Here is a 27,096-nt window from a genome sequence, read left to right on the forward strand (position 1 = left end):
ATTGCTAATATGAGAGATATTAGGAAGCATTGCCCAATACATACTAGGAGATGCAAAGATAATTTGAGGCAAGGTGGCAATGGATTACTCGTTCAGGAAGCAAATGTTACCACTTGTTCCCAGTCTGTGTAGTAAGGTAGAAAAGTTTGAAAAGAGTTGTACTGCAATTCCACCTTGTCAAGGGCGACAAATTTAGCATCTGCGCTTAACCCACCAACATCCCATAATGCAATTGATACTCACATGGGGTCATCATCAGGTTCCCATCCCTCTAACTCCTTGAAGCAGAAGAAACATTGAGCAACATCCGGGCTGTTTTCGCCTGGGCAGTGAATAAATCCAGCTGCTGCCATCTAACAAAAGCAAGAACAAAATACAGTTGTCAGAAAGAACATATGTCAAGAATATCATAAAACCAAACAAAGTGGGGGGTGTCAACAAACCCTCAGCATTGTACGATGGAGGTCTTCTAAAGGCTCAAATCCAAACGTTAAAATTGAAAACTGTTAAAGCATATTAGTGAAATACACATTCAGAAAAAGTTTAAAAAACACACTTTTGACCCCTGGAAATAGTAAAACATAGCGTGTGAAAGCTCCCAAAAGTTAAAAGAACATTTTTAAAGTAAGCTGGCTTGTCTTGTGGTATTAAAATCTGAAAGTCGCACAATTATGTACATTTTGTAAGTGGAAGACATGCTTATCAGTTTCCATCTGCTCTTAGGACACAACTTCCTAGTGGTCTTTAAAGAGGCTTGATTGCCAACCTTGCGTTCAGCTAATCAGACAATAGAAGTCATTCTGCTTGCTGGTGCTGTACTCCGCAGAGACAAACCATCGGCATAGTCAACCCAACCCAATATTCCTGCTTTCACCTTAGGATACTAGTCACAACATCAAGAAACATTAGAGCATAATTCAACATGTGATTTTAACCACTCATCACAACTAGGCCTGGGTGAAATTTTAAATCTTCTTGGTTTGCTTTGTTCGTCCTAAGTTGGCACGATATGCCCAGACATAGGGCCTTTGCTCACTTTGCAACTGGATTTAAGCTAGCCTGGCTGATGAGGGTTGTTACCCAGAAACCGGTCCCAGGATGCTTGATTCCCGTTCAGGAAAGACCTGGCTTGGCAGTTCGGGCTGGACTTTTCCCATGAGGCACAGGGGCAAGACTGATTTGCATATAGCTGGGTCTGGATTCAACCCAGATCTGTGACTGGGGGCGAGTGAAATGTTTCAGCGCTCTTCCCATCTCCTTGTGTTTGCTTTGAAACTTAAATTACACCAGCGTAATCTCAGGAATGTTGCTTTGTGGGAAATGAAACCATTACACCATTTTGTGCAATTGAGAGCTTTTTTTTGTAAAAATGTACATGCTCAGGTATAAAAAAAAAAAAAAAAAAAAAAAAGCTGTTCGCTATGCTTTTGTTTTAAGGCGGCCTGGCACCAAAAATTGACGCAAGGACTCATTGACGTATTTTCACTTTGAAATCCGTCATTTCATGCTATGTTTCAACATGAAATGAGCCCTTGTGTCAATTTCTGGTGTAAGGACGCCTTTAAAGGAAAGCAAATTACTCATGCCTCTAAACACAACTAGCTCTATGGCGGCCAGCCACATTAGGAAAATCAGCAAACATCTAACCTTAAGTGCTGCATATGTCTAACAGAGTGCTGACCTCTTCTTAAGAAGTACTCCACCTACCTTCCAACCCGCATCTACAGCGATGTTGAATTTAATAAGATATCTACTGGTCCATGGGACAGGTTGCTTCATAAATCTATTAAAACATTTTTTTAAAAATATTTAAGAATTTACTTATCCCTTTGGTGCCATGTAGTGTGGTGACAAATCATGGCAGCAATCTCATTATGCAAGAGCTCTGATAATAGCCTTGCTGATTATGCCAGAGCTAATACTATAGCAGGGTTTGAATACTAGCCATTTCCTTATTTTGTCACCTTTTCGCAGATCTACATACTGGGACTGGACGTAGTATTCAGCAATAGTACCACGGGTGGAAACCCCGTTTGAGTCTGTGCAAACCTACTGACGAAGGTTTTAAAGGACATTGAAGGTCGAGTCCTAGTCAACTATTACTGTTGAAAACTAGCTGAGGTATCATGTTTCTGTTAGTTGTTTGTGTGTGGCAGCAATGTCCATCGATAAAATCAACCGTTAAGAGTATCTGTGGTCAGCTAAGTTTATAAGAGCTTGGATCCGGAGCTACATAAGAATATTAGCCACCAGTTCAGTGTTCTCAGCTTGTTCTGTTGTCCCCATTGTGAGGCCCTACTGAAGGCGCCAAGATCACATCATTAGCACATCCCGGACTGCTGCAATGCCCACACCAGCCTTTTCACGTCCCCTGGGTAACCCACTGTGGTAGGTTGCATTGTGCTCCAATATTCAACTCGTCGTGATCCTTCCTGATCAAGTGTGCAAGAAGTCACACTTACAATAGGCAGAACAGAATACACACCGGTAGAAATTTTTAGGTCTCGTCCTATTAAATCGCGCAAGCGAAAATAGGACGAGAGTATTGAGGGCAAAACAAGCTCTGAAACCACCAAGCGGATTACATAGAGTGCATGTGCTCCTTGTGAAGGCGCTTACCATTTGCTCCCGGAGCCACCTGCCTCCGAGAGCTTCACTTCAAAGGCATCCGCTCCATGCCACCTGCTTCACACTTTTCACGGCCGCTAGACCATGTCTCGCATTTCTCCTCCCCCCTCCCCACAGCAATGCTACTCTTATATGCCTGTAACTTAACAAAATACTGTTACTCTTTTCCTAATTCAGCCATTTCTCTGTTAGTACAACTTTAATTTTGACAGTGATGAATGTTTTAAGCTTGAAATTACTTATGAAATTCTCTCCAGTAAACATTTCATTTGGTGCACGACGCTCCCTCATTCTTCTGTTGATGTGGTGGAGTCCGGGCCGCGGTTTATTGTTGTCCGCCCCCTAACCCACCCCACCCTCCACCCTCCACACCGCGGCGCACTCAAGTTCTCTCCCGTGGTCGACACCTGCCTCTGCCCGCATCACTATTGTTTGCTGTCCCGGACTTGGTTACTTTTTTCGTCAGCTTTGGAACATTTTTCAAGCCCTCAGATATTGTGCACGCGATGATGTGCTCTCTTCCTGGTTTCACTACAGCCTCATTTCCTTCCTGCACTTTCCTTACCTTTCCATTTCTCAGAGTAAGTTCCCGGCGCATCGGTTGAGCAAAGCGCTGCACGTCACAGTGGTCTGGCCGACCCACAGCCCGCATTAGCCAGGCCTCCGGGGAGCGCAGGGAGGCAGTGGTCAGCTAGGTAGAGAGGCTGCTGCTGCAGCACTTCAACCACGGTGAGTGTGGGCTACACTGATGCGACTGTATGGGGGCACTAATCCCAGGCCACGCAATGTTGCTGCTGGGTGCAAAAGTGGGGCTTTTACTTTTGTACACTTGGCTGCACTGCAGGCGGAGGTATTGCTCGCCACCAACTGAACAATTGCGCCAGCAAATTCAGGTGAGCTTTCTGGTGGAGTACATTCACATACTGTACGATTCACCTGACCCTGTGGGAATAAAGATCTTGCTCTAGCTTCTTGTATGCATGGCGGGGAAAGCTGTGACGAGTCCGGGGAACTTCACTATCGGGGGTAACTGAATAACGAGAGAAAGCTGGGCGGATTTAAGCATCGTAGTTCATCCAGTCACAGACAGATGACCCTCGTCGTATATAACCGCCCCAGCCTGCCTTAACTATATTTGTTTCAAACTGTAATTTATATTCTAGACTGGCCTGACTTGTAGGTCCTGATTAATGTAAAACCTGAAACTACATGTCCCACAATGCTAGTGCGTTGCTGAGGCTAGAAGGCAGTGTCACATGGATGCATTTGGGCAAGCCCTAGTAATTCCGGCGTCAATCTGCTTCAGTGCCATGATCCGTAAATAATGCGCTGCATTAATACAAATGCAATGAGCAGTGTTCGCTTTTCTTGGCTACTACCCCCTCCCACAGGGGCATATCCCACATTCCTGCAAAACAAAAGTTGCTATAGTTTCTCAAATCAACAGGCACCCAAAGTGTGTGTTACCGTGCGTCCATGTAAATGTGTGATGGTATTGAAAATATGCAAAATATAGCTTTAGCAAATTATTACCTGCTTTATGTTCCTGTTTAGAACAAAAATTCCTTTTTAATGTGAAAATAAATTCAGTTTTAGCAAACAAAGTGTTTGGAAGGTTAGTCTTGGTGTTTATGTATTCAAGCCTTTACAGCGACTCACTGTCACACGGCGCTGCTTGCAGTTAAGTTACTCTCCCGTATATCTTCCCCAAATACCTACCGCCCCTCACGGCTTGTTATTAACCAGTAAGATTGTTCGTAATTGTGCCACTACACCCATTTTGTGAAAAAACCCTCACTCCCTTACATAAAGAACAAAATTCTGCGCTGCAGGAAATCGACTGATTACACCCCAAAAAGGACATTAAGCTGTGAACGGATATAAAATCCAGAGTAAAACATAAAACGAAAATAAACAACAAAGCACCAGCAAAAATATGGGCTTTCCTACTCTGCGTACCCAGACTCTTCCTAGGTGGCTTCCCTCTTTAATTTCACTGCGTTTCCATAGGCCTTTTTCAATTTTTTTTCTCCTCTGGCTGTTTTCTCTCCCATCCCTCCCACTTGGTCGCTCCACACCCGTTTCCAAATATCCCAGCCAGTAATGTCCTGCTCCAACTGCCAATCCAGGAGGTGCCTGGCCCCCCGCAGCTCTCCAGTTTGCGCTTCAAGTCTGGGATCCAGTGTAGATCGATTCATAGAGCAGGACAGCAAGGAAACTAATGCTGCCAGCAGCTACTTTTACCTACCTCACTTGGCCGTGCTGCCTCCTACCTATCTGCTCTACGTTCTCTCTCAGGGGTCAGTGGACACTGCCAACACTCTAACAGGTGCCATTAATACATAAACAGTGAACACTACCAGCACAGCACTAACTAGGAGCAGCGTGCTACTGTAACCGCACAGCTGTGTCTACCGCAGTGATAACACTGCAAGCTGCATTAATAATGGGCACTAACAGCACTACACGTTCACTGACAGCTGCCATTCCATATTGGGCACAAGTATCCGCTTGCTCACCGTAATATGTACTCTTAACCTGGCATATTTCTTTGTGACCCGAGCTGGGTTGCTGCAGGTTGGCATCTGCTGTTTTCCCAAATAGTTCCCATATGTACAATTAATAAGGCTGAGTGCTTAGATTGCTTCATTTCGGTTACACCAGTCTCTTCATGTTTGGTGGATTCTCGGTGGAGGTTGCAAGTTCTGCTCCAATGGACTGCACACATATATGTAAACCGCTTCTGTTACATTTATTGCCCCCTCACATCCCCGTAAATGGTAATTTATATTATAACATTGGAACGTAGGGAGCTTCTTTGAAGACCTTGGTTTCGGAGAGGGTGACTTACTGTAGGCAGAAACTGTAGTATTCTTGGTCTTTTCAATTTAAAAACTTGTGCTCACAGTGAGCGACGTGTTCTTTTAACCTTGCTGACCTAGGCTTTAGGTGTCCTTTAAGCATTCTGACTCCTTACAGGCCTTGGCCTATGGCTTTAGCCTATAACTCTGGCAGAATGCATTTGACATCTGTTTAGTTGACTGAGCTATGCTATATAGTTACATGTTAAACAAGTGTACATATGCAATATTGTGGGCCTTTAGCTGTTTGCAGAACCCTGAAATGAGGACTGTGCATCCTTACAACACCCTCTTTAGCGTTCGTGAAGTGACAACGGATTAATCTGTGTCGAAAACCCGTTATGCACTTACCATTCATACACTTCAAAATGGCGGAGAGGGAGTAGAAGAGAAGCTTGCAGTGCACGCATAAGTGAAAGGCCTTTGTTTATAATAGTAGAGTGTCTGAAGCCTAGCACATCACGAATTCTGATGTGTCCCTTCTTACATACAAAACAAGCATTTGCAATGCAACAGGTCTAGCATTTAAGCTATTAGCATTGTAAACCAACATGTAAATAAAAGGCATTGCCATTTACAATGCCAATAGCTCAAACTAGCGTAAATGCGAGACCTACTGCATTGCAAATGCTTGTTAGACTTGTCATCTCTATAAAAGATCTCAAAATGTTGCAGTGGTTAATTCATTCAGTGTTTGTTGATGAGGGGATCAGGGTGTTCAAAAGCATGTGCTGTAAATCCACATGCTTTGCATACTCCTGCCATCTAGCATTGGGTCAGCTGTTTTCAAGTTGTTTTTCTCCAAAGTAGTCTTTTCCAGTCACGAGGTTAGGTGACTCCTTCTGGTGATACCGCCATGTGCCTTCGACTCCATTGTTCGATGGTTTTCTTTCCGCCATCAAGTTCGGACGTGTATTGCGGCGCTCCGATTCGAAATTGTTAAATTGGGATCCCTTTGATGCTCAATTCTATCCTCATCGGTATTGTTCCGATCGAGACTTCAATCATCCGTGTGTTGAAATTTAGAAAATGTAAGTTATCAACTCAGGAACCTCTAACCGCAGCCGTCGGGCCTAGCCGGTTTCCTTCATCTAACTTCAACTCGAAAATCCATGAACGAGTCTTCTGCCGATGGACGGACTCCATTTCAAACCTGTTCTCTGTGCCATTCCACATACCCACCCACCACCTTCATAAGGTTTGTAACCTCTGTCTAACCCCTGGACTATAAAGAAGACTGCGACGCTTGTCGGTCGTTCCAATCCAAAAAGACACTGCAGGACCGTTGGGCTCGAAGAAGAGAAATGCAGTGGACACCCCGGATATCATCAGAGAAGATATCGAGCATTGAAGAAATGGAAGCGTCTGCAGAGGAAGAGGCCTTCTCCGTCCAGGACCTATTCAGAGTTGGTGATCGAACTAGAGTGCCATGGCATTCCAGCTGGACAGGGTGCCTTGAGTACCAAAGCCCTTCTGCGCACAAAACCCACCCACCAAACAAATGGCTTCTGGGAACAGAGACTCTGATTCTAATGCCCCGCCCTTTGACTCAGCAACAATACAGCAAGTCAAGCCTTCTGGTTCAGGCCAAGATGACACCCCTTCAGTTCCAAAACCTTTGGTTCTGAAACCTAAAAAGGACAAATCCAGCTCAGTACCCAATATTTCAGCACCGAAACAGAAAGAGGCACATCGAAACCCTCCGGATCCAGTTCTGGAAACCAACAAACAAAAGCTGGATCCAAAACTGACGAAAATCCACATAAACCCTGACACTGGACATATTACAGAGAAGGCAGTGATACAGTCCTCCAAAAGGAAGTTAGACACAGGATATAAAATCCCACTTAAAAAGAAGGAGTACATGGCTACTAGCCCAATTCACCACTTTCCTCAAACTCCTCCACCTTCTTCACCAGTACCTACTATAGCAGCTTCAGACCCTCTACACATCACACCACCGGGCTCTCCAGGTACAGATCCGGATATCGGGGATGACACTTCTGAACAGCCACCACCAGTCCCATGGGATGATTATATTATAGATCCATCCGCTGACACTGATCCAGATCCATAACCTGCTAAACCCTCCCCTCCTGATAATACTTCATATCAGAAGTTAATTGCCAGGGGAGCCATGTACTATGGAGTGACTTTACATTAAAAAAATCTCTAGAAGATTTCCTCTTTGAAACTTTAGGAAAGACACATAAAACATCACAGTCATTACCCATGTTTAAAGGTATCAAGAGGCATGCTGAAGACATTTTTAAAGATCCAGTGAGAGCACGTACAATAACACCTAAGGTGGCCCAAAAATATAAACCTCCACCATCTGACCCAGTTTTTAGGTCTCGGCCTATTCCATTCTGCATGAATGAATAGGACGAGTCTATTGCGTTGAAACCAAGAGTTAAAGTAAGGTCTCCAAAAAAGCGGATTTCCACGAGTGCATGTGCTCTCGTGCACAAGCTTTTGTCCGAGCCGCCTGCCTCCAAGAGCTTCACATCCAAGCCATCTGTTACTTCCCCAGCGTGGTGCCGCCAGCAGCTTCACTTCAAGGGGTTCCGCTCCACCCCCTGCTGCATCAAAGGCTTTCATTTCGCGGCTGCAGAGTTTTTTTTCATGCCCCTTCAGGCCACAGACTTGCGTCCTATTTTTTTATGTGATACAAGTCACATCATAAGTACAAAGTGTGGCGCCCGACTTGTATTTTGCTGTTTCCGTCATTGCATCTAAATATATGATACAAGTTTCATGCTTTAGGTAAATTTTTTCTTTTCCTTTACTGCGTGCAAACACCCAGACCACAGCCTCTCTCTCAGTCAGCTGCACGTTCGTCCATTCCACCCCCTCCCTCCGTCTCACGCACGCTCTTCACTCTCCCATTTTTTTAAATCGCAAACCCCATTAATCAGGCAACAGACTTGCTCCATAACTTGCGTGATAGTCATGATTTTTAAAAAGGGACATAAGACCTACTCACTATGGCCTCTGCACCACAGAACATTGAATCTAAATATATGATACAAGTTTCATGCTTTTGGTAAAATGTATTTCTATTACATTACTGCGCGCAAACACGCAGACCACAGCCTCTCTCTGTCAGCTGCACGTTTGTCTATTCCAACCCCCCCTCCCTCTCATGCACGCTCTTCGCTCTCCAAACCCATTACTCAGGCAACAGACTCCATTACTTGCGTGCTATTCTTTTAGGTGATACAAGTCGTCATTGCATCCAAATATGTGATACAAGTCACACAAGTACAAACTGTGGCGCCCGACTTGTATTTTGCCGTTTCCGACATTGCATCCAAATATAGGATACAAGTTTCATGCTTTGGTAAATTTTTTCTTTTCCTTTACTGCGTGCAAACACCCAGACCACAGCCTCTCTCTGTCAGCTGCACGTTAGTCCATTCCATCCCCTCCCTCCGTCTCATGAACTCTCCCATTTTTTTTCATCGCAAACCCCATTCATCAGGCAACAGACTTGCTCCATAACTTGCGTGATAGTCATGATTTTTAAAAGTGACATAAGACCTACTCACTATGGCCTCTGCACCACAGAACATTTGTAACAAAGACTAACACAAAGCTCTACAATTGTGTGTACCATCATGTTTTTTTCTTTGTAGGACGGGGGGGGGGGGGGGTGTCTGGGGACGAAAACACACCAGGATACTGGAGTGCTTTAAGCTCAGCCATAAAGATTCTTATCTGTTGGCTGTCATCCGCTGTGAAATGCAAATCTGAGCTAAAGGAAAAGAAAAACCCAACGGCCCATCCACAGTCACATCATAAGTACTAAGTGTGGCGCCCGACTTGTATTTTGCTGTTTTTGTCATTGCATCTAATTATATGAAACAAGTTTCATGCTTTTGGTACATTTCATTTCTTTTCCTTTACTGCGCGCAAACACGCAGACCACAGCCTCTCTCTCAGTCAGCTGCACGCTAGTCTATTCCACCCCCCTCTCATGCACGCTCATCGCTCTACATTTTTTTTTATATCTCAAACTCCATTACTCAGGCCAAAGACTTGATCCACAAATTGTACTTTGCTGTTTCTGTATTTGATTATAATTATGTGATACACATCATAAATACCAAGTGAGGCGCACAACTTGTATTACAAAGTGTGGCAAAAGAATTGTATTTTGCATGTTTACATCATTGCATCACAAAAATATACAAGTCACATCATAAATACAAAGTTTGTCGCAAGACTTGTATTTTGCTCTTTACGTCATTCCATCCTAATATATTTGACAAGTCACATCATAAATACAAAGTGTGGCAACAACTTGTATTTTAATGCTTACGTCAAGACATCAAAATATGTGATACAAATCACATCATAAATACAAAGTATGCCGCACAACTTCTAAACATTTACCAATGCTGTTTACTTTAACGCGGGCCATTTACGGATGCCTTTCAAGTAAGAACAAGTCCTAATGTTTCTCAAAACCGCCCACTGCTTCACAATTTTAACGACTACCAGGCCATGTCTCAGATTTCTACCCCCCCCCCCCCACAGCAATACCAAGAGCTACTTGTACTTCCATCCTCCCAGTCTTGTTTTCTTCACAAGGATTAAGTTTTTTTTCTAGTGGGAATTTTTTTTTTAATTGTCTAGTACAAAAAAGGTGGTGTTACTTTGACCACAATACCTACATTTACAACACAAGCATTTTTTATCCCTTATTTTTCTGACCTTCTGCCCTCTAACTCTTTTTTGTGCCTTTCTAGCCTCAGCACCACCGCAGCAACACTCAGCGCTACCCAGGTTATAGGTGTCACACTTGCAAAAGTTATAACTATTAGCATTGTAAATGACAAATATATTACTTTAACTAATTTCAAAACAAAAACATAACAAAAAGTTGTCATTTACAAAACCAATGGCTCAAACTTTCCTATTGCGAGACCTATTGCATTGCAAATGCTTGTTATTAAGGGCCAGCTTCCTTTGGATTCTTTAGTTGTCTCTAAAGCACGTAAAAAAGCCAATTCCCAAACCTCAGGGGATGTACTACCTTCAGATAAAGAGTCAATGTTAATAGATGCCTCAAGCAAAAGGGTAGCTGCTCAATCAGCCAACCATTGGCGTATAGCCAATACACCAGGTCTGTTGGCTAGGTACGATAGGGCCCACTGGGACGAAATTGAAGATTACAATACCTCCCAGAAGAACACACAAAAAGAGGGCAGAAACTAATACAGGAATGGAAACTCATTTCCAATACCTCTATTAGATGCTGCAGCCAGAGTCAACACCAGTATTCCCCTCAGAGGCCAAGCATGACTAAGAATCTCTGGTTTCAAACCAGAAGTTCAACAAACTATTCTGAATGTCCCTTTTAACAAAGAACACCTCTTTGGGCCTCAAGTGGACTAATCATTTGAAAAAATTAAAAAGGATACAGAAGTGGCAAAATCTATGGGAGCAGTGACTTCATATCTATTCCCCTCGACCATTCATCACCCATCGGGGGAAGACTGCAACAGGTTCTTCCCATTTGGCAATCAATAACATCAGACAAATGGGGTTTGGACATTATTTAACATGGTTATTACCTGGAGTTCACAAGCAACCATCCAATACTCCACCGGCATTTACAAACTCTTGTTAGAGCACCAACATCTGCTCAAACAAGAAGTACAAGCTCTTCAAACAGAAGGAGAAATATGACCTGTTCCAATACAGCATAAAGGATCAGGGGTCTACTCACTCTACTATCAGATTCCCAAAAAGGTCCATTGGTTATGGCCCATCTCAGGCCATTAAATCTATACATATTATAAGAACACTTCCATATGGTCACACTTCAACAGGTGCTACAGCTTTTACAACAGCAGCAAATTTATGGCAACACTGGATCTAAAGGATGAATACTTTCACATTCCCATTCATCCAGCACATCACTAATACCTCAGATTTGCAATAGGACAAAAAAATTACCAGTTTAAATTACTCCGTTTCGGAGTACCAACTGCACCAAAGTGTTCACCAAATGCTTAGCAGTAGCAGCAGCTCCTTTGCGAAGACAGGAAATGTATGTATTTCAATACCTAGACAATTGGCTCATAAAAGCCAAAACACATTTCAAGTGTATACAACAGACCAACTACCATAAACCCTTCTACATCAGTTGGATTAATGCACATAAATCCAATCTTTAAGCATCACAACTGCAACTCTATCTAGGAGCTATTCTAAACACTCAATTGGCTCTAGCATTGCCCAATACAGTCAGAATTCACAATTTTCAAACACTGCTACAACAGTTCCATAGCAACCAGTATATCCCAGTCAGGACCGTCATGCAATTACTAGGGATGATGGTGTCATGCATTGCAAAAGTGCCTTATGCAAGACTAAATCCTCGTAAAGAATGCTTAGCACATCAGTGGAATCAATCACAGGATCAGCTAAAAGATCTACAGCCTGATTCATCAAGCTGATATGCGTTCGCAAAGGCCCAGATTGAGAATCTGGCCCTTTGCGAGTGCGATTTTTGCATTTGGGATTCATCATTCCAAATGCAAAAATCGCTATTTAGAAACTCGCAAATTTGCGAGGAATAGCATTTAAGGAATCTCTATTAGAGATTCCTTAAATGCTATTCTTGAAACATTTTAAAATTGCGAAATCGAAAATTTCGGCCGCTATTTACCGCGAGGTCAAACCTCGTGGTAAATAGCGAAAACTTAGAAAAATGCTTTTAAAAGCATTTTTCTAAGTTGCGTGTTACACATACACACATGTCCTTAGGACATGTGTGTGCGCAACACCTTTTGAAATGTGCATTTAAGGGGTGCTACAGGGTGTCCTTTGGACACCCCTGGCACCCTTCAAATCGCTATCTTATTTGCGATTAGCAAATTGCTAATCGCAAATAAGGAATACTCCCCATTCATTCCTATGGGCCTTTTGGCCCATAGGAATGAATGGGGAGTTATTCCTTATTTGAGATTAGCAATTTGCTAATCGCAAATAAGGAATCTGTAGGATTTGCATTTAATTTTGCGATTCCTACATGAATCCCGTTTTGCGAGTCTGTAATAGCGATTCCTTATGAATCGCTATTTCAGACTCGCAAAACAGGTCTTTCATGAATCTGCCCGTTTGTGTTGGTAGACAGCCGCACTCCTTGCTCTCTGCAGTGGTGGAACACAAAATCAAAACGGTGTCCCTTTATCAACCAGATTCCACAGATCGTACTCGCATAAAACGTATCTCTCACAGGATGGGGCACCCATTTACAACATTTATCAGTTCAGGGTATTTGGAACACCAAACAGAACCTTCACATCAACTGACTAGACCTGCAAGCAGTTCAGCTAGCACTGAAAGCATTTCTACCTCATCTGATAGGGAAAGTTATCGTAGTCTGGACGGACAATATGACAATGTACTAGGTACAAAAACAGGGGGAGGGGGAAGAGACACTTGCCGTAACTGCCACGACTCTGAGCCCATTTGGGGTTGGAAAATGTATCACAAGATCCAACTTATAGCAGAACCCCTTCCAAGAACAGGCACATACTTTGCCGACCTCCTCAGCAGGATGAGGACCACAAGTGGGAATTCCACCCCAAAGTTCTCCTTCCATACTGCCAAAAATGGTAGATCTCTGTGCGACAGCAGAGAACTCAAAATGCCCAGACTTCACCTCCAGGTACCCACACTCTCTATCCAAAGGCAATGTCCTATGGATAAATTGGTCAGGGATATTTGCTTATGCTTTTCCACCTCTCCTTCCATTTCTAGTTCAGAAGCTCACGCTGACATGTCTCAAACTAATTCTGGTGGCTCCCACATTGACTCGTCAACCATGATCCACCACACTACTGGAACTGTCAGTTCCACACCAGAAGCTTCAACTCATTTAAAACCTTCTCACACAGCACCATGGAGAAATCAGACATCCAAACCCCAAGGAACTCAAATTAGCGACTTGGCTCCTGAAATCATAGTGTTTGGGTACCTAAACCCACCACTAGATTGTATGACAATTCTTAAGAAGCAAGAAAACCTACCACTAGGGAATGTTATGCAACAAAGTGGAATAGGGTTTGTGATATTGTAATAACATAATTGAACCGCTAGATGAATCTATGCAAAATATTATTTGTTTTCTTTTGCATCAACAGCGGGCAGGCCTAACCTACACACCCATTAGACTACATCTTGCAGAAGTAGCTGCATATCTTCAAAACAGGCAACATTTATCCTTCATCAAAGTTCTAGTAATTAAAACCTTTATGGAAGGTTTTAAAAGAATACCACTCAGAGTACCACCTGAACCTGCCTGGAACCTTAACGTTGTTCTCACAAGGATTATGGGTACATCTTTTGAACCATTGCACAATTTTCCATTACAATTTCTTTCTTGGAAGGTAGCCTTTTTAATTGCTATCACTTCACTTAAAAATGTGTTGGTGAGCTACAGGCACTAACTTTTGAAGCACAGTTCTTCCAACTTCCAAGAGATTGGTTCTCGCACAAACCCAAAATTCCTTCCAAAAGTGGTCTCCACTTTTCATATTAACCAGCTGAGTTACCGGTTTTCTTCCCTCAACCTGATACAGTAGCAGAAAGAGCTCTACATACACTTTGCCAAAAGAGCACTATTGTATTATATTGGTAGGACAAAAAAAATGCAAAACCTTTTTATTGCCTTTGCTCCACCTTATAAAGGAAAACCTACGCAAGCCTGGTATTTCTGGATGGATTGTTAAATGTATTCAAACTTGCTATGATAAATTTAAAGGAACTTTAACTATACTTCCTAGAGCAGATGCGACACACAAACTAGGAACATCTATGGCCTTTTTAGGCACTATTCCCATAGTTGACATGTGAGGCAGCTACATGGTCCACACCACACACATTTACTAAACATAATTGTGTGGATGTATTAGCATACCAACAAACTAATGTAGGACAGGCAGTGCTAAAAATACCCTTTCAAACAACTGCAACACCCACTGGTTAGCCACAACTTCGGGACAGTACTGCTATACAGTCTATGCAAAGCATGATTATCTACAGCACACATGACACATGCCTCGAACGGATTATGTTGCTTACCCTGCAAGCATCTGTTCTTGGCATGTAGATTCACATGTGTCCTCCTCCCTGGACACCTATGGTTGTTGCAGTTCTTATTACATGGAAGGACATCTTTATATTACACTTACTTACTCCATTCTCACCCGTTGCAGTAAAAACAAGCAATGGATTCGAAAGCCATTCACATTATCACCAAAAGGAGGAGTCACCTAACCTGGTGATCGGAAAAGACTTCTTTGAAGAAAAACAGCTTGGAAACATCCGGACTCAACACTAGATGGTAGAGTATGCAAAGTATGTGAATAGACAGCTCTGCATGTCAAGAACAGATGCATAATGATAAGTAACAATCCTTCCTCCTTGTAGTGAAGGCAGGTCAAAGTGCACCACAATGGGTTGAGCGCGGAGGTGTGCAAGGTGAGCTGGGGATTCTGGAATGTGGAAAGCTTGAGTGAGAGGTGGTCAGCAGTACCTGCCATTGCTCCACGTGTGTTTGGGAGACCTACTTAATAAAGAAGATTCTTATAAACAGTGTTTGCAAAGTCTTTACAGAAGTGTCAACGAGGAACTAATGGTGGTGTGTAACATGGATTAGAGAAGGTTGGTCTGAAAAGAAAAAAATGGCAAAAGAATTGACTTACTGGGAAGAGAGACACGAGTTATCATTGGAGGGAGATTTGGTGTTGAGAAATAGTAAGATTATTCTTCACAGAATTCTCGGAACAAAAATTCTAGAGATGTCATGAAGGACATACAGGTATCGGTAGGACTAAGAGCAGAGTCGAAGATTGGTATTGGTGGCCAAGAATGGATTTATAAAACAGAGGAAAATATGAAATTGTGTACCTTGGGAGAACTCAGACAAGCGCCATACAACGGCAAGATGTGAACAAGAAGCATTAGGATTTGAAGCATAAGACTAAGCCTGTGCCCCTGTAAGTGGGTGACAAAGTGAGAGTGAGAAAAGCGGAATATTAATTAAAAGCCAGAATCATTTTTCACAACCTTTGATCGTGGAAAAAAACTTTATTGCAAATCTGCATTGTTGAATGACAGTTAAGTGTGGCATTTTTCTTCTATTTGCTTGTTTAAGGAAAGAGGTGGTGAGAAAGGTGTGTGTAAATAGTTGATGCATCAAGAGAAGTCCCCAGACACCTAAAGCAAAGTTTTGATTGGTGGTCTGACAATGATAATAACCAGTTGAATCCCTGTTTGGTAAGGATGAGAGGGTTTTGGGACATTCCCTGAGAAAGGACATTGCATCATAGGGTGGGGAAGATCACTTGAGCAGGGACGATCATAGAATGAGGCAACTCCTACGATTGATAAAAACAACTTGGGCTAGTCGCTCTGTAGTTAAACCTAAAAAGGTTGCAGGATCAGATTTGTGAGTGAAACAATCTCTAGTGCACTCTCCTAGTGCCCTTTTCATTGTACAGTTGGAACGTGAACTATATGGAATTAGAAATGGTAATATGTACTTTAGGTTGAATATAGTTATTCAAGGTATTTTCTTCAGACATGTTTATATAGAAATCCAAGAAATATAGTTTTGCATATATGTAAGGGGAAAAGTTTTTTTATGCATGGAAGGGGAGTGTGTGTAGTGGAGGCAGGTCACAGACCACCACACTGGGTTAAGCGCATGAGGTGTGCATGGTGAGCTGGGGATTTGGAATGTTGGCAGAGGACTGAGAGCGAAGAAGTCTGTTGCATTTGCTGTTCCTCCCAGAGTGTGTTTGGGAGACCTACTAAATAAATAAAGAAGATTCTTATGAACAGCATGTGGAGTGTCTTTACCCTCCTCTGCACACTGGAGGCATTCTAGAAAGGGCACTTCCCGTACAAATCAGTTCCTGGGAACAGCAGCTATCAAGAACCACTGTCCACCATCAGAACCACGGGTACAGTCCAATCAGGACGATTCCTGTCTGGGCAGTACATGGGGCACCCACCAAAACCATGACGAGTTCTGAGAAGTTCTGGAGAGCAGATGGAGCAATATACTGGCTTTAGCTAATTTGGAGGTTGCATATTTCTGACTTTTCTATTGTGGAAGGTCAGTACCCCAGGTAAAGTTTTCAATCCGAGTCTTTTTTCCTCTAATTTTATAAGCGGAGACTAAACGCAGATTAGAGGCTACAAGTAAGCCGTCTGCTTGACAAAATAATAACAAGCATTTACAATGCAATGGTCTCGGCATCATTAAAAGTAGAGCTATTGGCATTGCTCATGACATTTCTTTTTTTTCCTTAAATCATAAATATCACAACTCTGCACTCACAACTCTGCACTCACAACTCTGCACTCACAACTCTGCACTCACAACTCTGCACTCACAACTCTGCACTCACAACTCTGCAAAGCGCGTCGATTATAATATTTTATCATGAACTTCCTTTAAAAACACACCTTTCTGCAGTGTTGTGTCTCCATTGGCGCACGCACCGGAAGTCAGGCAATATCGCATGTGACGGGGGCGGGGCGGCATCCGGACCGGAAAAGGAGGCAGGCGGACTAAATGCGTATCGCGGCCCAGGCAAACGAACGGTCCGCAAATGATTACGGTGCCCGTTGGAAACATTTCCTAGGTAAGAGAAGCATTATGCCCCCCAAATAGTCTGAACATCTGCAGACAGGGACGCGTAGACAGCGTGTACCCTTGTTCACAGCCTCACACTTCGTATAACTTTTTGAGAGCTACGCCGCGCGGGGAACCTCTCCGGATGCATTCAATACAGCCTGCAGTATCGTGAGCCGGCTTTAAACCCAACCGGAGCTTTCTTTACATTCTGGAGCCGGTTTGTGTGCGACGGGGGGGGGGAGAACCGGAGCACTTGTGTGTATGTGTGTGGGGGGGGGGGGGGGTGTCTGTATGTGCGTGCATGGGCGCTGGTGTGTGTGTCTGTGTGAATGTTCGACAGCAGCTGCCCACCAGCGAGCGCGATTGCGTGCTTCAAATCGCCTCCAAGGCGATGCGCGCGGCCAGGAGTGTCTCCTGGGCAGCACACTCGCTAACAATAGTTCTCGGCGCTAGAGGGTCTTCATCAGGACGGTGGAGCAGGGAAGGCGTGGACAAGCTGGTGGAGTGGAGTGCAGAGTGGATATTTAATCGGCCGACAGATGGTGGCTCAAAAAGCCGCAGAGCAGCCCAGGTAAATGACAGTCAATTCCAAGCGTGATGTCTTAAAACGGTATGGAAAACGTTTTCCAACCAGTGACTTTTGAACCGGAACCCCCACTCGCCCAAGACGATTGTTTTTCTTATCCCAGTGTCTGACTGATCAACTGGGACACCCCGTCCACCTTCAGTGACACCATACCGTTTTAAGACATCACGCTTGGAATTGACTGTCATTTACCTGGGCTGCTCTGCGGCTTTTTGAGCCACCATCTGTCGGCCGATTAAATATCCACTCTGCACTCCACTCCACCAGCTTGTCCACTCATGTGACCTAAGACGCAGCCATATTTTGTATCCCACTGAGAGTGTCTGTGCACCCCACCGTGCCCCTTCGAACAACTACAGATCCTTTGCCCCGCCTTCCCTGCTCCACCGTCCTGATGAAGACCCTCTAGCAAGGTCACAGTTATACCTGCATCTACCTGGGTCGAAACGTCGACATTCCGTTTCTTTGTTCAGCCTCTTCCCTAACATATCATTTGTGATTTTATTGTATTTGAGGCATGTTTGTGTTAATGGACCGATGAATTTTTTCTCCATTGTGTTTACTGATGATGATGTTTTGATTTACTTGGACTCAATTGACTTGTATCATAATTCCCCATACCTTCACCATTCCAACACTACCTTCCCTGTCCTACCCAATAGGGGCATTGTATATATTTAAACTGTGTACTCATTTTTGTAAATAAGTTTATATGACACTTTGTGATTAAATACAATGGTGCTATAATTTCTATTGAATTCATTTAAGTGATTTTGATTGTTTTACTTTCTGGGACCATCTTGTCTGTACCAATTATTCACCCAGGTCCCAGGGACTTGCTGGGTCAACCCGTGTCTTTACAACACCTAGGAATCTAAAGCACACATTTGTAAATGCGCAGGCAAGTCTCTTGGTTTTTGATTCAAAAGGATGTGTCCCTGTCTTCGTGTTGCTGCCCTCTCTCACTAGCAGGTCATGGGCCCCAAGATGCACAACTCAAAAGTAATTTGCATGCATAAACCATCTGCCCTCAATATGTGAGGAACTATATTGTGTTTAAAGTAATCCGGGTCACCTTTCACTGTATTTTCACAGGTTATTGTCCCTTCTGCCGTTCCCTACCCCTACTTCTGGGCGAGTATCTCAATGCCTAATAAATATATGGTCACGGTTTGTGATTCATCGGCTGATTCCAAGGACCAGGTGGTGCAAACTATACCTCCTCACAGTAAGCAGTTGGAGTTCGGCTTTGATGCAATGGTGTTCGGGTAGTGCAATGGTTATAAACCTGTGATCTGGGAACCCCTGGGGGTCTGCAAAACCTATTCAGGGGTTCCTTGACTACTTGGAAAAATAAATAAGTATTCATAAAGTGTAAATAAAACGTTCTGGAAATGTAAAGAAATTGGAAAACTGGAGGCTAAAACAAATATGTTAATAGCCTCATATTGATTCATGGGAGCAGAGCAAGTGCATCAATCAATATAGGAAGGATAAGATGATTCAACTGAATTTAGAAAGGCTCCAACCTTGCCTCGAAAATGTATATATTTTTTATATTAGTTTGCAAACTAAATACAGTTCATTATTTGTGTATTTGTTTGATGATTCCTTGTTTCCATATTTAATATTTACCACACAGTACCATGCATCTGTAAGTATACATCTGGTAAGTGAATATATAAACCTCTGTCCTACCTCTCGCCTATCCCCCCAAAACAGTGGTTATTCTTGACATTGTGCGCATCCATGACCCATTGGCACCCGCACATGGTGCAATGGCGGTCCAGGAGGTATGGTTGCAATTCTTGCAGTACAGCAGGCATTCACTGCACAATGGTACTCGACCAGGCACGCTGCATGCCATGGCACACTAGCCATAATCCACAGAAAACTGCTTCCAAAGCACAGTGGTTTTCTGGCAGTATGAAGGTACTTCTGATCATATTTTGACCATCCACTGCACAATGGTTGCAGTTCGTGTCAATGTGGGCATCAATTGCACCCATACCTGCTATAATTCAGGCCCATTCAATGTGATAGTACTTTTTGGGGGAGGGCGTGAAACGGAAGAGCTTACACTAGGAGAATGCAGACCATGGCTTAATAGTGATTGTGAGAAGTTGGCCTGGTTTATGATCACTATTCTAGTGAGCACCTTGCACCAGTCCAAACAACCCTTTTGGTGATGGTTGTAAAGACAACCTTATAGATCAGCTATCCTAGGGGTAGCATGGACAGAGCAGTCTTAGACTAAACTCAAGAGGGCATGTGAAGCCAGCTGTTTTACCATATTCAATCCCTTTAATACCAAATGAAAGGACACCACACAGGATATATATTCAAAATATATATGTATTTACTTCTACAGAAATCCCCTGAACTCTTTATGAGCACAGAAGCACAAGTGCATAACAAGTAACTTAACATAACATACAAAAGTTGCACAATTATGATAGGGCCGGGTGGCCCGCTAAACCATATATTAAAAAAGTGGTATAAGTACCACTTCACGAACATTGGTAAGGCCTTGGGAATCGCTCGGGCTACACTGGACTAACAATGGTTAGGGAGCAGGAGGCCCACGCGATGTGTGTGCAGTGTCTAAAGGCACACATGTGCACACATAGAAATCAATTGGTGCGTAAAAGTTGAAAGTTAAAGGTTTGGGAGTCTTCCGACTGGACTAGAACTTATCCACTTGAAATTAAGACACTAGGAGTGTAAATCTTTACAGGAGCACCGTAGTACTCGCGTTACCTAACCCACAGGAAGCGGGTGCATAGGTCCCAAAGTGTGTTGGGTATCTTTGTGGAGATCTACGGAGCCTTGGAGGAAAGATGCTGCAGGTGGCCAGAAGAGAAGAGTCCGGGTGGATCCAAGGGTGGATCAAAGATGTAGAGGACCTGAAAGCAGAGGGGACAGAGTCTGGGTCACTAGCCAGTGACCAGGATGGAACCAGGCGATGTCGCGTTGCAATCAGGTGCTGATGGGAAGCTTGTCTCTGCAGCCACGTGGACCAGGAGGCGTCGACGACGACCAGGAGGCAGGCACGGACTGTCCCACGAAGGTTCTCGCCGTCAGTGGTGTCGGCTTCAAGATTGGGGCCAACAAGCCTTGGGAAAGGCAACCCACGCAGGATACGATGTAGGCTTCTTACTCAGACCAGCAAGGTCTGAGGGGCTGCTTCTTTTGAGGGAAGCAAGGGCCAGTCTGGAGCAATCAGACCAGCGGTGTAGTTTCAAAGAATCGCCGCCAAGATGGCCACTAGCCAACAGGCAAGTGACCGGGCAGACGTGTCGAGCAGGGAAATGCAAAAGGGCCCCACGCAGAACTCGTGGAGTGTGTAGGGCTGATCTTTGGTGCAGATGCTGCTCGGGGCTGGGGCTTCTCAATACCCAATGCACAGCTTCGAGGAGGCCTCGGGGGCTGCACAGTTAGCAGGTCGCAGACTTTTCAAGATGGCCAGTCCCACGTCTCTCGTCGCCTCCACGAGTCTCAGCATTGCAGGGACTGTGGATCGGGCTGTGTGATGTCTGGGAATCCAGTTCTTGTCGGGCGGGAGGCAGCGGCAAAGCAAGTCGTCAATCGATGGATGGTGCCTGCTTGTGCAGGGTGGTAACTCCTTGACCACAAGGGAGATTCTTCAGTCTTCTTCCAAAGTAGAGTGATGAAGGTCCAGAGTTTCGTTTCAACATGTCTTCTCCCTCTAGAAGGGTGGAATGCTACCCCCGTCGTCAGGACTGGCGAGGGGGTAGTATTCCAAATCGTATGACACCTTATTCGACATGTTTTGATAAAGCCAAACCATAGTTAGCATTTAACAGGGAGGTTCATAATGCACTTAAGAGTATATGGTATGGCAATATCCTAGAACAGCTATAAGGACATGGTTCCGAAAGCTGCAGACAGGCTCAGCTCATGCTAGAGCACCATCTCACAAAAAACCAAGCACTCTGCCTCCAGGATTGTTAAGGCCTGCCGTAGGAGTGACTTATGTGTGTATATGTGTCTAGATATAGGTATACTATATCTAAAGCAAAGGGTGATTACACCACCTTGCCCCAGCTGAGCGATAAGCCAGTTGTGTCAATTTGGGTGGCCAGCCAGGGGTGGCAGAATACATGCTGCAGCCCCTGGTAGGCCTTGGATGCACCCATGCCCTGGGTACCTATAGAACACTGTACAGGGGCTCATAAGGTGACCCAGTATCCAATTGGAGATGTACCTAGAGTCCATTTTAAAGAGAGCAGATAGCCTGGAGCCCTGATTAGCAGGATCCCAGGCCAACTAAGTCGAAAACCAGCTAAACACTAGGCAAAAAATCTGGGGTAACCATAGTCAGGTATCCACCTTCCTACAGTGATAATTTCTGTCATATTAGCCACGGAATTGCAGTGCCATGGTACAATGGTATATTTTGAATACAGTAAAGTTCAAGCAAGCTTAGAGAAGACATGTACTAATGCAAGTTAACTTATGTAATGTATACGCTTGTACATGTGCATAGCTAATCTGCTCTCCAAAATCTAGAACAAAACTATTTGCAAATGCCCAGATTTGGGGGAGATGGTTGGGCAAGATTAAGCCTACTGAATTTGGTAATCATTGTTTTCTCTTGGTGCAACGTGACAGTTGGTACTTTTTACTGTTGTATTCAGTGGTATAAACATGGCCGTGTACCACAGTCATTTTCCATGGTATCTACTGAGCCTTACCTATCATTTAGGGAGGACGGGCACAGTGAATAGAGAAATCTCTACACATCAACCTTTCTGAGGCACCAATTAGGGACAACAACAAAAAAAAAAAAAGGGAACAGGAATGGCCAAGAACCTTCCTCACCTGGAGCACTAGAAACTACAGTCCCTCTCTCACATGCTTAATCCTACAAACGGCAGTTCTCATGAAGAACTAACCTTAGCCCCTTGCTTATAAATGTTTATCCACATTTCTAATGGTAGTCCGATCTCCATCCCTCACAGGTAAGTGTGTGAATCCCCACTTTTCACTCATAGAAATAAAGGCAATATATTTCTGTTGTCCCCCATCTTGTGCCATGCTCAACCAGGGGTATCCAAAAGGGTTCTCTTTGCTTTTTAAATTAATATGGTGGGTGAACAGCAGAAGACATCTATAGAATCTCCTTTTTGATGTTTGCATTATATACCCTGTTCATTTTTTCACACTGCTATAAATCACAATGATACTGATTCCTCCAAGCACTGCCTAAATTTATTGATATTTCTCATTATCTGCATAGAGCCATATACACTTCGAACCCCGAGCTGATCAGCTGTCCTTGCTGAAGCGGTGGTCTAGTGGTAGTTGAACAGTGGAAAAACTGTTTGTCCGAATCTAGTGCCTACCAAACTCTCTAAAAGGAACACAATACCACATGAAAATGTTTTTCTGGAGTGTTGCATCCTCAGACTGCATGCCATCTTAAAACTGTTACTGTATATTCCTAAAATCACTGCATTAAATCAGTAAACTTCCAAATGTTGCCTCTTTCTTAAATGACACTTTCCACCCCTTGCACGCATCCAATCTCCAAACACAGCATACTCTGCCAATTGTTTGCCTTTATCTCCATTAATGTATTTCTACAAATTGCCCACACCTCATTTCAAAGCTCAAAACACACTACTCTGTAAAAAAGCCTGCATAACCTCTAGTGCATAAGTCCCAAACGTGCAATAACTCCCATACTAATGATCACGCCTAACTTCTTAATTTAATCCAACACAAAGAAACTTAAGCAAAAGCATCGAATTGCCTCGAGAGCACAAGAATAACCCTAGTAATAAACAACCAATAAACATTGGATAAACCACTAACAGCAGGTTGCTGTCCGACGTAAAGCGCTTCAAAGCCTTAGTCCGATGCAGCAATGCAATTACAATAGAATGGGATTCAACAAGGCTAGAGTGAGGTATTGCAAAAAGATTTAATGTGATAGGGTGTACCGACAGGGCTCAGTGTACGTGCCTCTTCTAATGCTGTGAAATGCATATTGTGAGTTATATCTTTACAATGGGAAGGTTCAGCATGACAGGACCAATTCCCTAAGATTTCACATTGTGACCAGCTTGAATAAGGTATGGAACGTTGGTGGAGCTCACTGTACTTGCATCTTCTAATGCTGTGAAAGGGGGGTTGGGGGTAATATCTCTGCAATGCCACGAAGGGTCAGCAGGATTGGATCAAGCTGCTCGCCCACCTTTGAGAGCCTGAGCCCGGCTTGGAAAGTGAACCCCTGCTATATTTTGGCTTCCAGACTTGAATGCCATTTCACATCCTTCCTCCTTAAAGCAGATATATATATCGTGGCAACTGCATTTGGAAATTCCCTGCTCAAAAACAATCCTAAGCAACATATTCCGCTTTCCACATATAGACAGATAAAGTAAAAAGCTGAAATAAAGATATTTCTCCTTGTTACGCCTTTATCAGGTAGGCACACAATTTAGAAGCATACCCCAGTTTACAAGTCTTTATAAACCTCTGTTTGCTTCAAATTACATGGGAGGATGCACGGGAACGCCCATGCTTCACCTCTATAACGCCTACCCAACGCATAGCAGATTTGCGTTACTTTCTATTTACTAAACGATACAATTTTGCATGGCTTAGTAAATGCCAACAATTATTCATTGTCTGGCTGTGCCACAAAAGCAACGCAACCCTAACTGAAAATCGTAGTAAATCTGGAACAAGATTTGAGTACACAATTTAAACCACGCCCTTAATTACATGGGGCACTCCTCATCGAGGAGATTACATATTACGTTCCTTCAGCCACGTCCCTTTCAAGAAACTATACAGCCCGCCTCCCCTAAAATCCTTTTTAATCCCACTAAAAGCACTCTATAAACGAACACCCGCTTAACCGGAGGGTACAATATTAGTCTCTCAGACAGGCACACAAACGAGAAACCCTTCAGACCCACCCAATTCCAGGCCCTGGCAGCCATATAACAGATTTCAGCACGGGAAAAGAGAAACCAATACTCCCCAGCTCCCGAAGCATATGCCCGAAACATAAATCGAATGCTTTTTTCGTCCACGATGATCTCAAAGGGATCACACAAGTCCGACCATTTCTCACCGCTCGAGGGGTGCAGGCGCAGCCTTCTGTGAAGGGCCAGTTGGTGTAAGTCTGCTCCCGGTAAAGTTGTAAGTACAGCTGCCACTGGGGAGGAAGAGAGGCGCCTGGGATAGACGCTGCGTCCACCATCATTGAGGGGCAGTCAGGAATCTAGGAGCACGGGAGGCTCAGTAACTGAGACTTCGCTTCGCTAACACTGTCGTGTGCGCTAGGCAGGATACCTGCTCCCGGAAAGAAGGGACAGTAGACGACTTATAGGAAAGAGATCACGCACATCAGGTGAATAGCCAGAAATGAGACGCATATACACAATTCAAACCGTTTGGCGCTTTTAAAACGTCATCACGTTTCTGTGCGTTCGGTGGAAATCGGAGCCAGGCTATTGGACAGACATCTAGGATGCGCAGGGCTCCAAAGCCTAATGGGTGACGGGAAGTGTAGTCTGTGGTCACCTGTAATATGAACCAGGAACTGAGTTCGACTGGAGGCTTACACACACACCTGATGTGCAAATGACTGGTGGTAAGTTTGTTCATGCAGATAGAACTACGTGGTCTATGGTGCGCAGTTCTAATAACGACGTTAGGTATACTATATTATGTGCACGTATTAACTTTAGATGCTTGCAGTGTGCTCCGATTTTTGCGATCTGACCATTTATAAATTGGAAAGAATTAAACGAAGGGTAAAGAATAGAGGTCCGCCGACTATGAAGCAGAGAGCAGTTAGAGAATAACAAAAGCGTCCACTAGGTCCCTAGTGGAAGGTAAATGCCTGTTTCTGATGCCGACGTATGGAAATTGTTGGGTCACTGTGAAGAATGAAGGCAATGAAGAAGAAGTAGTTGAAACTATCAAGTAATAGTTTATTTTGAGAAGAGAACAGCAGATCACAGGAGCGCAGCTTGCCAGGAACAAGTCCGTGGAGAAACGGACTCAGGTACAGTTAAAACTTCAACTGTGTCAGGCATGACACGAGGGACGCACTTTTGAAGAGAAACATTCTCTTCAGAAGTGCGTGCAGCATGTTAGAACACAATCGAGGCAATGTAACGCAAACAGAAGAGAATACATGAGCGCGCCGCAGCGTGCCATGTAACTTATACAAATAATACACTTACATGCACTTTACATCTTCTCCCTATTTACAAAATAAAAAGATAAAAGAAAAGTGAAAACTTAAGAAAGAAAATAATCCTTAAATCGAGAAGGAAAGGAACAATTCCTGTGAGACCTGTCAGTGGAAACATGAGAAGGGGTTGCAATAACATGAGAGTTAACAGTATCATTACACATTGATTCATTGACATTAGAATTTTCAACAAAATTTGAGTTGGGTGTTGAAATTCGAGAACAAGGAGAAGTGTCAGGTGAAAGTTCATAATGTACATCAGAAGTGGTACCTAAAGGGAAAAAGGAAGATGAGGAAGAATCACTTACATATTTACTTGAGGTGATCTTCCTTGCCTGTTCGGGAGTAAGTCTGACAATGACACGAAAGTTGTTAACTCAGAGGAGGACCTCGAGAGAGGAATCTGATGGTACGCACTCTTGAGGTCCAAAAGTGAGAACATTTTGGATTCTGAAATGCCTGTCAACAATTCTTGAATTTTGGGTAAGGGATGGCAATCCACAATGATATTTTGATTAAGGGAGCGCAAATCTGCACACAAACGAATCGAGGAATCCTTTTTCTTAACGACAACTATGGGACTAACCCATAAAGAGGAATTAGTAGGGACAATAATACCTTCTGAAACTAAGTTGTCTAGGACTTTTTTAAGCTCATCTCTTACATTCAAAGGAACATTCCTCAGTTTATGGCAGACAGGAATGGCATTGGGTTTCAATCTGATCAGATGCTCAAAATCTTTGATGTAGCCCACAGAATCTTTGAAAACCTCTGGAAATTCAGATATTAAATTCTGAATCTCCAAGTCTTCCTCATGAACTATATTAAAAATTGAGGTCTCATTGATTTGAACTGGTGTATCAGAACCAGGAACTAATTTCAAACCCATTCTAGCCAAATCTTGCCATCCAACAATAAGTTTTCCATCAATAGCAATATATACTTTCGTTGTAGTAAATCTACCCAAACATTCAATTTTTGTAATAAAATATCCTAGCATATCAATACTTTTGCTATTATAGGCTTTGGGAATAATGTCAAGCGGAGATAAAGTTACATTCTTACTCCAGATTTCATCAAATAAAGTATTAGAGATGATGGTAACAGGTGC

The 27,096-nt window shown here is 43.5% G+C and overlaps 1 protein-coding gene across 1 annotated transcript; it reads right to left on the reverse strand.

Annotated features, from left to right (window-relative positions):
• Positions 1-239: 239 nt before the first annotated feature.
• Positions 240-25,177, reverse strand: LOC147665847 (baculoviral IAP repeat-containing protein 5-like). The gene is made up of 2 exons (XM_086949462.1): positions 24,855-25,177; positions 240-353 (listed from the first exon to the last, which is right to left on the reverse strand). Exons 1-2 carry the CDS (start codon positions 24,984-24,986, stop codon positions 240-242), a joined length of 246 nt encoding a protein of 81 aa, XP_086805588.1. The 5' UTR covers positions 24,987-25,177.
• Positions 25,178-27,096: the final 1,919 nt, after the last annotated feature.

The sequence above is a fragment of the Lissotriton vulgaris genome, unplaced genomic scaffold, assembly GCF_964263255.1.
Source record: "Lissotriton vulgaris unplaced genomic scaffold, aLisVul1.2 SCAFFOLD_2294, whole genome shotgun sequence".
NCBI classification, from domain to species: domain Eukaryota; kingdom Metazoa; phylum Chordata; class Amphibia; order Caudata; family Salamandridae; genus Lissotriton; species Lissotriton vulgaris.

What these genes read in the sequence shown, in the direction of transcription:
- LOC147665847 (XM_086949462.1), bottom strand. Translation starts at nt 24,986, where the DNA reads ATGATGGTGGACGCAGCGTCTATCCCAGGCGCCTCTCTTCCTCCCCAG. An exon ending in GCGCCTGCACCCCTCGAGCG is followed by an intron (nt 354 to 24,854) that starts GTGAGAAATGGT and finishes TGCTTTTGTTAG; the next exon opens with ATGGCAGCAGCTGGATTTAT.